Below are 13,729 nucleotides of genomic sequence, written 5' to 3'. Positions count from 1 at the left end.
CCCACAAGCACTAACTCAAAACCAGCAGCACAGTAAACGCTGGCCTTTGTTCATATCAAAGGAAACCTGCTCTCAGTCCACACAGACGTGGAACCGTCCCACAATCACAGCTGAGCTCACAGTGGAGCGACAAATGACCTTTTCACTCTGTTGCCAGTTCTGCACATTCTCACACTCGCTTACAACAGGCAAACCTGCCTTTACACGAAACGCTTTCTGACCTGAACGTCTCACAACCATCTAATGACCCTTTTCTGTATTAGCTGCACAGACATCTACTGGCCATGTGTGGTTATGACACCGCATGGTCCATGACGAGGAATCACAAATTCAAATTTAATTCAACAGTCAGAATGTTTGAATACAAACTTTACCCATGACAGAACCAACAATGCAACAATTTAACCCCAATAAACAAAGCTAGTTATCGGCTGTTATAAAGGCTGTTATGGCCAATACAGCCAATAATTGCATCATGGGGAGTTTCTGATCTCAGATTAGCATCAACAGTCTGCAAATATTTGAACAAACAGTCATTGCTTTTCTGTGTTAAAATTCAGAGTGAAACTGAGATGCTGGAAAAGTCTTAAAAATATTTGTCAGTGTGTTACAACAGTAGTGTAATTTCACAACATGCAAAAAGTAAAAACACACGGTGCCACAGAACAGGTCCAGCAGTTATGTTGAAATCATTGTTATGACTAGATACACAACATCTTTATGTGAAGATATAAGTTTGGACCCGTCAGACGCGACCCGGATGTTCTGTCTCCCACTGCGCAACATGGAGTGCCCTGTTCTTGGGTCCTGCTGCTCTTAATTAGACACTTCTAACATGTGATTTAGATTTATTTTAACCAAAATGTACCAAAAGGGCACAAGTGAGTGTTTTTCAAGCAAAACTGCAGCATATTTATGACATAAAGAAAAATAAACGGCGCTTTTAGCCAAAATGTGAAATTGAAAACAGTGGAAAATCCCCCTTAAAAAAAGCTATTTAAATACACAGGTCACTGATAGACGTGAACTCTGTCTGTTGCACATTGGCAAAGACAACACTTGTTATTGATGTGTTTTGTTTGTTTAAGGCTGACAGCAGCCAGTGATCCAGGGTCACAGACAGAGATATCACACGTGCACCAGATCCCTCTAGCTCCTGCTGGATCTCTTTCCAGCTACAGAAACGGTCATTGTTCTTATTAAATCAGTTTCAATGCTATAAGGTTTCCAAGGAAATTAATTCCTCTCTGCGATTCTATAATTGTGCATTAAATCACTTGTGATCTGTGGCCAATCTCAATTTTAAAATGTTTTATTAATAAACCTGCCTTCAAAGGCGTGTTTTCTTTCATTAGCTCGTCATGCTAACTGGACTGCAACCCCACACACTGCATATTACATTGAGATGGAGCCTGTTTCGCTGTTTCCTGCCGCCTGTGCTCACTCCCAACGTGTTCAGCTGTTACAAAACCGTCTGCGTGAGCTCCGTGTACAGATTGATTTTCTCTGCCTCAACACTTCAGGCGATAATGATGTTCCATAAATTAGCTATGATCTCATAACCCTGCATCAGTGCATGTGTGTGTGAAGAAGGTGGAGTGAGACGCAGGGAGATGAATGAGAGTTCGTCTGCAGGGAAGCACAATTCAATCAGTGAATAACTTTAACTTCAAAATATACAGTCCCTTTATATGTTTACTGTAGAATATGAAAACAGCATCTGCAGTGGAGAGACAGTAAATGTGACAATGATCTGAGCGATGAACCAGATATCACTATATTCAACAAATATTATACCACATACAAATAAAATAAATGTCCTCTGGTGAAAGTGACTTCAAAACGTCAAGACACCTAGAGATCATTGGCGCTCGGTACGTGCACAACGTGAGTCTCCTGCAGTATTGTAGGGCTCAGTCAAGGTTAAGGCCTCAGCTCCCGGTTAATACACTCATTACTCCTGTGTACAGAAGTCTAAACAACCTCATTGCTCAACAGAGGCTCCCTGAATGTTTGTACAGTTCTCTGACTCTGCAGGGCCGTCTGGAAACAAAGCGGATCAATTTTGTTTACAAAAATGATCTAACGTAAAAAAAAAATTATTTAGAACAATGAATTTAAATTGCATTTCCCTTTCAATAAAGCCAGTACCAGAACATGCAGATGATGAACGACCAGGATGAAAACGTGCAGATTGTTTAAGACGGAGAAATGGAGAGATGGGGAAAGAGCTGATGACACATACTGTAACTAAGGTGGAGCGAGACGGAGGAGGAGAGGAAGGAAACAAAAATGGTGGCAAAACATGCAGGATGAAGTTCCTGTTGGCCTTAGTTTCCAACTAACGACAAGTTTCAGTCTTTTAAAAATAAACATTTTCTCCCAGTACGATGGATTCTCTAGTAAAAGTCAGCGCGGGTGCGTTTGCAGCCGCGTCACAGCGACTGGACCCTTTTTAGCTCTTTGATCTTTAGCTCTTTCACGTGTTCCCCTCGTGTCTGTAGTCATCGGGTTTATCACAGCTTTTCCAATGAAAACAGCCGACTCTTCCCAGGATATAACGATTACTTACTGATTTAATTAGCCCATTTCTGTGCAGTTGTAATTTGTATTTGTCTGAGCAGAGTACTTTTTAATTTCACTGTCTCACATGAAATGAAGCCATTCTGTCAATGTTCACCATACAACTTACACAACACCTGCTTTGTGGTTGAAGTGCAGGCGTCAGCAGGTTCCGTGTGTGTTTGTTGCCGTCCTGGCTTGTTTGCCTTTCAGCGTCGGACCAGGTCTGGGGTGCAGGTCCAGCTTCTGGACGTTCATCTGCTCAGGAATCGTTTTGTTGCACACCAGGATCCACATGTTTAAGCACAGTGTAAAAAATGTAAATGAAAACCATGAGAAAAGATGATTCTGTGTCACATTGGCTTCAGTGTCAGGTGTGATTAGTTCATCATTCCTGCCGCAGATGCTCTAGAACCAACAGCAGCTCTTTCTGTGATCAGATATATTATCGATATTTGACATGTTCCATACATGTGCGTTAGGCTTTAGGACACAGTGTGAAGTTAGGGGCATTAGATCCACATGTATTGATTCGATTTTCATGGTGAAGAGAACCTGTTCAGTTCCATGAACCTCTGCTGCCCCACGACTATCGCTCCTTGCGGGGCAGAGCTCTCTGGGGCAAAGCTCCAGGGAAACATTGTGGGCGCCTGAGATGAACCCAGCGCATCTGCACATCGTTGGCTCCTCCTCCTGCCGACGTGATGCAGCCCACGCGAACGCGGCCTGGAATCAATAAATACTTGCGGCCGCAGCTCGCTGGGTACCTTTTGCCCAGCCTCCCCTAGTCTAGAGGACAGCCGACCATGAAGCTCGCCCACATCCTGTGTCTGTGCCTGGTCTTGGCTCTGTCGTGGGCTGAGTAAGTAGTCATGGTTGAACCTGCATTGTCTGTTAAATGCAAAGCTTTAAAGACTCCTAAAGTCTTATACAGAGCGGATGTATGGAAAGCACTGCGCTCCATCTGAACTACTTAAGCTAATTAAAAGCTGTGATTATTCTATTCCTCCAGCCACCATGAAGGACATGGAAAAACTGGACAAGCAGATAAAGGACATGGAGAAAAGGGACATGTGCACAAAGGCCCTCTTCCACATGGTCACGACCACACAGAACGTGAGTTGAAGCGAAGCCTTCAGACTTACTCGTCCATCGTCATGAACATGGCTGCGCCCTAAACCGTCTTCCCCTCTTCTGCAGCTCACCCGGACCGTTGCAAAGGCATTGAGATGGACGCTGCCACCGTGAACGAGGAGGGCATCCCATACTTCTTCAAGAGTGAGCCTGTTTATTTCCTGGAGCCTTGGGCAAAATGATCCAGACGAGTCATGAGTTCTGTGATAACATGCCACAACCCGGCAACACCACACGAAACCTGTGCTGAACGTTGTGTTTCAGATCACACCCTGTTCAAAGGCTTCCGCGGTAAAGCAGAGTTTGCTAATGAAACCTTCAATGAGCTGGATGAGCATCATCACCTGGGCCACGTAGACGCCGCCTTCCTCATGCACAACCCAGACGACCCCACCCACCACGACCACATCTTCTTCTTCTTGGTACGCTGAGCCACATAGACGCTAGACATGTACTGGAGAGGGGACCAGGTATCGTTTAGGAGAAAAGGTCAGAAATGCACTGAGGACCCCTGCTGGACACAAAGGGAAATGTTTTGCATGTGCACCTATTCATATTGAGTCTTCACCGCTGGTTAGGACCCATTGGACTCTTACCCTAAATGATGCACCACACACAGACATCTGGTATGTGTCCGTTCAGTCTGATGCGTGGTCTTTCGATGCAGGACACCCATGTGTTCAGCTATTACCAACACAAGCTGGAGCGCGGCTTCCCCAAGCTCATCTCTCAGGTTTTCCCTGGAATCCCCGACCACCTCGACGCTGCCGTCGAATGTCCCAAGCCCGAGTGCAATGAACACTCTGTCATCTTCTTCAAGGGTTCGTGCGCATTCTGACCCTTTCATAACGGCCGATCCTCCCTCTAACACCGCCTTTGTTCTGTAGGAAAAGACATCCTGCACTACAACGTCAAAACCAAAGCCGTGGACAAGAAAACGTTCGCGTCGATGCCCAACTGCACGTCCGCCTTGCGCTTTACGGACCACTATTACTGCTTCCACGGACACCAGTTCTCCAAGTTCGACCCAAAGACCGGCGCCGTGCACGGGAAATACCCCAAAGAGACACGTGGCTCCTTCACGAGGTGCCCCAAGTTCGGTGAGTGACCCGCGCTGTCCCATCGGTGGCGTCGACGCGTTGTGTGTGTGACCGGCTTCGTGCTCGTTCGTCGTGCAGGCGAAAGGAGCGACCCCGTGGAGAGAGAGCGCTGCAGCCGCGTCCACCTGGACGCCATCACGTCCGACGACGCGGGGAACATCTACGCCTTCAGAAGTGAGACCCGGCGGCCGGACTGGACTCCTGTTCCTCTCGCGCACAAACGCTGACTGAGGGCGCTTTGCTGTTTTGCAGGTCATCACTTCATCCAAAAGAACGAGGGCAACGACACGCTGACGGTCGACACGGTGGAGAATGACTTCAAGGAGCTGCACAGCGAGGTCGACGCCGCCTTTACCTACAACGGTCACCTGCACATGATCAAGGTGAAGTAGAGCAGCTAACATACACACACACACACACACACACACACACACACACACACACACACACACACACACACACACACACACACACACACACACACACACACACACACACACTGATGCTTTTAATTTCCTCCTCAGGGCGACAAGTTTTTCGTCTATAAGGCCGGTAACCCCCCCACCCTGGTGCCAGGTTTCCCCAAAGCTCTGCACAATGAGCTGGGCCTCAACGGCCCCATCGATGCCGCATTCGTCTGTCAGGATCATCACATCGCTCACGTGATCAAAGGTAACGACGCGGACAGCGCCACCGGCGACCCAGCCATCCGTTTCACACCTCTTCCCCCTTCACTCCAGGCACCGACGTCTACGACGTGGAGCTGAAGGCCGCCCCCCGCACCGCCAAGAACAAGCGCCCGTTCTCCCTCTTCAGGAAGGTCAACGCCGCCATGTGCGGCCCTGAGGGCGTCACCGTGATCGTCGGGAACCATTTCTACAGATTCGCCAGCACTCAGCTGTTCGTGGCGAGCAGAGCCCTGCCGGAGCAGCACAAGGTGTCGCTGGAGCTGTTCGGCTGTGACCACTGAAGGCCGTGAAACATGGAACGGCCGCATGACGAGCTTCAGGCCACGTCTGCGTCTCGTACCAGTGTCTGACCTCAGGAACCTGGAGCGGTTCCTCCTTTACACAACGATGCTCAGGTCCTCGGTGACGAGGGCATTTCCTGTTTCTCTGTGACTAATTTTGTATCATGTTAATGTGAATAAAGAGGAGAGACAACACTACATAGTGTTATTTGTGTCTTTTTAATGGGGTGCAAACATGTTTCTATCCGGTGCCTCCAGGACATTAGTTGGTGCAGTTCTGGCTTTTCACCAACAGAGGGCACAAGTATTCCAGCTAAGGCTCCAGCTGCATCGTCATCAGCAAAACTTTATTGGTCCTGGCACCTATTGACGTTCGGGTTTCACCACAGAGAGCTTCAGTGCAGTCTCATCCAATCAGAACCAGAACCAGAGGTACCAAGGTCAAAACCAGACTTTCGGAAGTTCACTGATACACTGATGCAAGAGAATAACTAAGAACTAAATCCACACAATTTACATACAGTAGAAGAAGAAATCCAAAGTTAACTTTTCTTGAGTCTTCTCAAGAAGAAAGAGAAGGAATTCTCATTCAAATCAGAATTTTTCTTTAATTTATTTTATTTTTATTTTTATTTTAAAACAGACTGCCTTTCTGAGAGGGACCTGCAGTACCTGCTGATCAATGCATCACGTCCTCCTGCACTGAGGCAATGGGGTGATGTCAGCTTCACGACGGAGGCCGCAGCCTCTGATGATAACATGCATCACTGGAGCACACAATCCCTGCTTCAGTCCGCTGCCTGCAGGGATCACAATGGACGGAGAAACACTGAGGCCCTTCAGCGCCGCTGATACACAATCAGCTACAGATGCTGCGGGGCCAACACACACATGCACACACACACACTCAGTAAAGACAGGAAACATGGAAACAGAGTAGCAAACTTTAAACTTTATTTAAAAATCCTTATGTGTAATTTAGATTGTTCGTGATTCCACTATAACTAGACACCTACAGTGTGTGTGTGCGTGCGTGCGTGTGTGCGTGCGTGCGTGTGTGTGTGTGTTGTCTTGCTGCTCGAGATGCTGTTTAATTAACTGGACTGGGACGGTTGACGGACATCTGCTCTCAACCTGTCACTGAAGGCGTCCTGACCCCCGGTGTGTGAGTGTGTGTGTTAATGAACATGCAGGTATGGCCACTGGCCAAGGAGGACGGTGCCAGGGAAACGCCAGAGCCTGTGACCAGATGGTGCCGGCTAACGCCGCCTCTGTAGACCGGTGACTGCTAAGAGCGGTCCCTCAGATGTGACCCCCGCATCAAACTGTCACCAGTCACACAGGGACTCACCGTAACCGTGACGATGCTGAGGAGCTCCAGCTTCTTGCTCACTTGCATTTAAACCTTCCTCCATCTGAACTTTGTCTCCAACTCTGTTTCTCTGGCATCCTGCCTGGACTTTGCCCTGCTGCTGTGTTTGCCCCCCTCCCCCCTCCTTCTCCCCCGCGCTCGTCTGACCTTCCTGCCCCTTCTCGTCCCGCCCGGCGTCTTGTGGATTGGGCTGTGCCGAGCTGTCAGTCCCTGGCTGGGCCTGCCAGGCGGCCCGTCCCGGCCGGAGGAGAGAGCGGGCCGAGCGGTCGGGCCGGCGCCGTGGGTCCGTCCGACCTCCCCACCGCTGAGCGAGGACCCCCTCACCAGATTGAGCTTCCAGCTGGCCGGCACGGGGCCGCCGCTGCCCCATGCTGGGGCCACACATGCCGCAAAGCACAAATTCCCCATAGCACGTGAACATGCACTTGGACACTAACACGGGCATGTATGGAGACACACGCTTGACTGCACACGCAAACAGACAAACATGCAAACACAGGTCCGCAGGCCTTCATCCACTGCAGCCGTAAGTGAGAGCTGTGCTCTGTGACGGATGTGTTGTGACAAAAGTGCTGTTGGACAAAAGCAGTTTGTTCTATAGAGGTTGATTCAGGTAAATTTCCGATAATTGTTAGTTAGTCTCAGTTTGTATTTTATCACATAAGTCATAGATCTTAACCTCCTCTCTTTTAAAGTCGCACAGACCAGAACCACACATAAATACCAGTGTAATAAAGTCACAGGAATAAGTCTGAGTGATAAAGTGGTCATCAGTCTGCACTGATCCTCTCATTTACAGATAATTAACAGTTTGCCCTTGTCGAGTTCACTCGTCTCTCTCTCTCTCTCTCTCGGATCAGATCCCCGTCCTGGCTTCATTAGCTACTCTTACGGAGGCAGCGTACCTGTCTGGCAGCGCCCCGCGGGCCCCGGGCTCCGGTGCAGAGGCCTCCAGAGGCCAGAGGAGCCAGGCTGCGCACTGTCGGTCTGCAGTCTGTTCTCCAGTTGTGACAGTGAACACATCCTTATGATGACAATTAGAGGCTGTTAGAGAGCACAGATGAGCAAGGGAGACAGGAGAGGGAGGGGGGGCAAATGTGAGGGGAGGGGCAGGTGGTGCAAAAAGCAGGACACAATTAACAAACATGGGAAAAATAGCTGCTAATGAGCACGAGCAGCGCTCAAGGGAGCGGGTGAGACGAAGGGTGAGGGGAGGAGGAGGGATTATGACTTTAACTCTACGTTAGGGACACGGGGAGGCGAGGGGGCTTCACACAGGTAAGACTGGTGCCTGATCCGGGACCAAGCCTCAGATCAGACCCTCATCTCGCCCCCCTTTGAGTTTGCTCCAGACTCACACCGGCGTCGGTGGAACCCGAGACCCAAAGCTTCACGTCTTCCTCTTCCCATGACCCACTTCAACCACGTGAGCCATGCATTCGAACCAGCGCACCTATTGTCTCCCAGGCTACAATGCATGGATTAAAATCATTGAGAGACACGTAGCTCAAACAACAACAACAACAACAAAGAGCTGCCTCCCAAAAGGAGCAGCGGCTGTGACAGTGAGCACAAGGCCCCAGTGTTGGCGGCTGACACGCCGTATTGTGCCTGGCAGACGGCGTTGCCTCACAGCAGCTGGGACGCGCTGGCAGGGGAAACAGGCCCGACTGTCATCAGCTGGGGCAGATAAAGTGTGATGCAAGCAGCATTACATCACACACCGTGCCCCGGCCCAGCGCCTCAATGCCGCTCGGGGACCGAGGGCCAGTTGGACGAGGTTCTGAGCTCAGTTACAAATGCGTCATTCACGGGCCAGAAGCTTTTGGAGCGTTCGCATTTCCACTCAGTTGTACAATAAAGCACATTTTTTACATTTTACTCAAAACTAAACTCACCTATTTCAGTAAACTGGACCTGACTTCTTAACTACTGCTGACTGACTTGCCATTATTTGAAAAGTCTTGTAATATATACAGAGTTTAATGTCTACAGTCATCGTGCTATTAAAATAGCGCCTCTCCGTTATCTGCATGCAAACAAAATTAGCTCCAGGGCTGTTCTGTCAGACTTGAACCGATAAAAATGTTAAAATGTTGACTTCACCACTGCACTCACCACACACACACGCACACACACACACGCACACGCACACAAAGGTCCTAATTGCCTATAAATGTCAGTGTGAGTCGGTGTGCGATTGTCTTTTGGTAAATTAACTGGAGGGACTGGCACCTCCTCATTAGACAAGAGATACATGACACAGTGAGAGCTCAGCACCGCAACCGGCACGGCTGCAGCTACAGGCTGCAACCCTCCGCTCCCGCGGGACTGTATCAAAGACACAACGAGCTGCTGTGTGTGTGTTTGTGCCTGTGTGCATATGTCCGTATATGCGTATACATTTTGTATTCACGCATTCGCGCCCGAGTCCTCCTGAGGGAAATTAGTGGTCTCTACCTGCTCCGACTCCAGGTTCCTCCCTGATGCTTTCTCCCTCTGCCAGGACCCTCCCACTCCCATCGGGCCACACTGCGGCTAATTGCTAAATGCACTGGCTGTTGTTTCAGATGTTGGCAACAGTCTCTGCAGAAATGACTGTGGCTCGTTAATTGGGAAACAATATCCAGACGTGGGTGATATAACATAACTAAATATAGTAAACATGAATAAATGAAAGGGTGCTGTGGCTTATACTGTAGTAAACATACAACTTTCTCCCACCAGCAATTTATTCCTTGGGCAGAGGAGCGTTTTTTTAGTCTGTCGCTGCTGCAATGAATAAGATTCAGAGTCTTCAGGTCCAGGCTTTTAAACATGTGAGTGAATCTGTTTCGTCCTTGACCTGTGTGACTTTGTTAGATCTCACACAGAGCACAGCTCGTGTGCACGGCCAAATTAAAAGCGAAGCAAAACTTGACAATATTAAACATATCACGACTGATTCCTTTTGCATCGTCAGGACTTTCCAGCTGAGAGCGTGTTGTCTGTCATCCGTGACTACCACAAACGGGCATTGACGGAGCTGCTGCTCCTTCAGCGTGTGTGAGCGTGTGAGAATAGAAGGTTTTGAGGCTGAGCAGCGTGTATGAGCCATCTGTTACACAGTGAATGCGTCTCTGCTTCCCTCGCTGTGAATTACACTGTTACCGCCAACTGTCTCCCACGCCCAACACAGGCCGTCTGTGTGTACAGTAGGGACGGCCGCCTCAGCCGTCGCCCGTGGCTCAAGGAAGACGGAGGGGAGCGTCTGAAAGAGGAGCGCGACAGTGAAAGACAGCAGTGACACCATTCAGAGTCACATGAGGGTCGGCTCTGTGGCTCTGGATGCAGGTGTGTGTTTGATTTCTAAAGCCGTGTTGTCATTGTCTTTGTGTCACGCGCTGAATGAGCACGCAACACAAACGCACACAACCGGACTGTGTTCCCTCATCAAAAAGAAGCATGAGGCCCGTTTCTGTGAGCGCCACTGAACAAGACATTCATGTGTGTGTGCTCATTAGATGAAGCTCCAGCTCCTCCTCACCGGGTCAGGTGACATCTGTGACATCATCACACCTTAAAGCTGAGCAGGTGAGGTTCAGCTGCTGCACACACACACACACACACGCAAGCACACACACACACACACACACACACACACACACACACACACACACACACACACACACACACACACACACACACACACAGCAGTGGTCTGAAGGCTGCAGACTCTGCCTTCATTTAGTTTTCACACAGAAACACATTCAGAAGTGGAGTGACTTTATACGGAGCGGAGACAAAGGCCGTGTGTGTGTTTGTGTCTGCATGCATGTGTGTAGCAGCAGAATAAGATCAGCTCACCATACAGTCAAGTTAAGACAGCTAAGTACTGAAAGGCTGTTGGGGAACAGTGGTGCCTGTGTGTGTGTTTGTGTGTGTGTGTGGGGGGGGGGGGGGGGTCTAGTCCATCTTTGCCAGTAAAAATAGTACTGTTGTTTATTAAACTGGATCCTTTGGAGCCTATTTACATTTTAATAACCCTAACCAGGTCATTTTTTTTATGTACTGATATTGTAAAATGAAAAAATATAAGGTGTGAAATTTTATAAATTTACAAAAACAATGTCTCAGACCTTTGCATAATGACAATATGGCATCAATCATGAAAAGTGACTTTCTATGGATTCACAATGAGTTTTATTTTGTCTCTCTGAAGTGAGACTACCCATAATGCATTTGGGCGGTTGGTTAGCACATGCATGGCGGTGGGCTGGTTGTGGCTTGGGTGTCTGTGTGTGGGACAGTGTTTGTGCTGTGGGGGGACGCAGACAGATGGCCGGGACACTTGTACGTCTGTGGCTGAACAGTCTCACTATTGTCTGCGTCGCAGAGAGCGCGGGTTGTTGTGGCGGCCGCTCACACTGTAGTGTCTCTGCATCCAACACGTCCCGACTCCAAACCTCAGACTGACCCGCACAATGACGCTGCTGCCTCCTCAACAATCAGCCAATGAACGGCCAACACCCAAAACCTCTGGTTTTCACTCAAACTCTTTTTCAACCCATCCTTATACTGTAATTAAGGCGTAAACATTAAATGACCTTAACATTTGCTTTACTAACTATATCTGTGCAATATTACATATTATCTATGACTAATATTAATTAACACACTCAATTCAAAGCATCATTCTTGTGACCTACATAAATCAATGACCACTAAACCCCTAAGCCACACATGCAGTATACATACATACAGTATGTAACATACAGTAAACATAATCCACTGGATGGACAGAGAAGATTGAAAAGACCTAAATGAGACAGACGGCCTGAGACTGAGACGCTTCCACCTCTGAAGCTGAAAGTGTGAGGTATGAGGCCAAACTCTGTGTCACCTGCCTGTAGGACAGTGTTCCAGGAAGCATCTATCCGTCCATTATCCACAAGGCTCAGTACAGTACAGACAGACAGCAAGCAATGAACCAATGAGGCTGAGAGGAGGTGAGAGCCCAGAAACAGAGGAAACACAGAGGGCACGTTTCTGTTTGAGTTAGTGACGCAGAGTTGACATGCGGCCGTCGTCTGCAGCCTTTTACCCAATGCAGACATTGGATCTGCTGGCTTTTATTTTGTTTTCACACAGGAAGTGAAAACAAACGGACATGTTGAAAGTGACACCTCGCTCTTAAAGTGTACAGATGGGAAGCAACACAAAAGAATTTTAAAGCAATTATCATAATCCCTCTTCCTCCGTCTCTCCCTTCGTTTCCCCTCATGATTAAACATGGGCGCGTTAAATCAGACGATTAGCATGCTGTCAGGGAGAAGTCTAACTGCTGTTGTGTTTCACAGTGTGAGAGACAAAGCGCTGGCCGGCGCGCCGACAAGCCTCCCCGGCCAGCTACAGTAAACTGGTAAACACACGTCTGTTTGGCTCGACGGGGGATGACAAACACCCGCGGTGGAGGCGGCGACGGGGGGCGGGGGGAGGCGGGGGTGGGGGGTGAGGAGAGCGCCCGCTTTGACTCTTTGGCTTCTGCGTCTCTTGGCACCTAACGTCCAGAGATCTGGGGCTAAACAAGTCGTTGTGAAAGGTCCCGGCACGACTGCCAAAAACAGAACAGAGGGGGGAGGACGGGGGAGGAGGGGGGAGGGCGGCTCTGATCGGGCAGTCACCTTCACCTTATTTATTATTTCATTTTAAGGTGGAGAGAAGGGAGGGAGAGGAACCGTCTGCTGCGCCTGCAGCGGACGTCTGATCCACGTTAGTAACTCAAAAAAATTACTCCACTTGATAAGGATTAAAGTAATATTATTATATAGGATTAAGTAATAAAAAGTAGGAGCAAATACTGAGAGAACAACTGGACTAGAACGAAGCCGAGGAAAAGTCCGTTCAGAGTGGACGATAACGTCTGAAACATAGGAACACGATGGGACGACAACACAGCAAAGAAACAAGTGGATGGAAACAAAAGCTAAGCTAGCTAGCTAAAATCAGCTAAGCGGTTACATGCGTTGACACAAACATCCACTTTATTATGATTTCACTGGTGTGAAGCAGATTACTGTGCAGGTCGGGGGTCCGGGCCCTCACTCGGTGACCCTTGGAGGTCACGCGCTGACGCCTGGCGGCCCCGGCGAAGGCGTGGCCTGGCCGCGGGCCCGCCGTGCCGCGTAGCTACGCCGACAAGATTGGGCCGGGGTCCAGGAAGACAGTGGGCTCTGGAAGCTGTCAGCGGCCGCTCCGTTTGACAGCATGCAAATGTATGCAAATGGAGGGTCCAGCCGTGACACCTGCACACGGAGGAACGGACCGTGCCCTTCCCAGCAGAGGACTCGCCGCCCAGCACACACACCCGCACACACATCAGCTGCTCCCAGGCTTCACTCACACGGGTCGCCCGCGGTAGCTCCTGAAGCCTGGTATCAACACATGGGAAGGTCCTGTGTTTAAGTCCAGCCCATAATATGTCAGAACATGTGCTGGAAGCATAGAACATGCAGCGGTTCAGTGTGTGTGCTGTTCAGGAGCTAATGCTAGCACACTTTAGCACCAGAGTCCCATCAGCGATGTGCCTCAACTTAAATATCAAATGATGTC

At 49.2% G+C, this 13,729-nt stretch overlaps 1 protein-coding gene across 1 annotated transcript; it reads left to right on the top strand.

Annotated features, from left to right (window-relative positions):
• Nucleotides 1–3,270: 3,270 nt before the first annotated feature.
• Nucleotides 3,271–5,964, top strand: hpxa (hemopexin a). Its single transcript, XM_029136735.2, has 10 exons — nucleotides 3,271–3,424; nucleotides 3,575–3,678; nucleotides 3,763–3,840; nucleotides 3,961–4,118; nucleotides 4,364–4,517; nucleotides 4,584–4,796; nucleotides 4,875–4,970; nucleotides 5,049–5,179; nucleotides 5,321–5,468; nucleotides 5,537–5,964. The coding sequence occupies exons 1-10, from the start codon at nucleotides 3,369–3,371 to the stop codon at nucleotides 5,764–5,766; spliced, it is 1,368 nt and encodes a 455-aa protein (XP_028992568.1). The 5' UTR covers nucleotides 3,271–3,368; the 3' UTR covers nucleotides 5,767–5,964.
• Nucleotides 5,965–13,729: the final 7,765 nt, after the last annotated feature.

The sequence above is a fragment of the Betta splendens genome, chromosome 21 (genome assembly GCF_900634795.4).
Source record: "Betta splendens chromosome 21, fBetSpl5.4, whole genome shotgun sequence".
NCBI lineage: Eukaryota > Metazoa > Chordata > Actinopteri > Anabantiformes > Osphronemidae > Betta > Betta splendens.
Note: the sequence above shows the minus strand (reverse complement) of the source record. Positions and strands in the feature narration are given on the sequence as shown.

Coding starts and splice junctions, on each gene's coding strand:
- hpxa (XM_029136735.2), top strand. CDS start 3,369: ATGAAGCTCGCCCACATCCTGTGTCTGTGCCTGGTCTTGGCTCTGTCG. Junction 4,119..4,363: donor ACCACATCTTCTTCTTCTTG/GTACGCTGAGCC, acceptor CTTTCGATGCAG/GACACCCATGTGTTCAGCTA. Junction 4,518..4,583: donor CTCTGTCATCTTCTTCAAGG/GTTCGTGCGCAT, acceptor TTTGTTCTGTAG/GAAAAGACATCCTGCACTAC.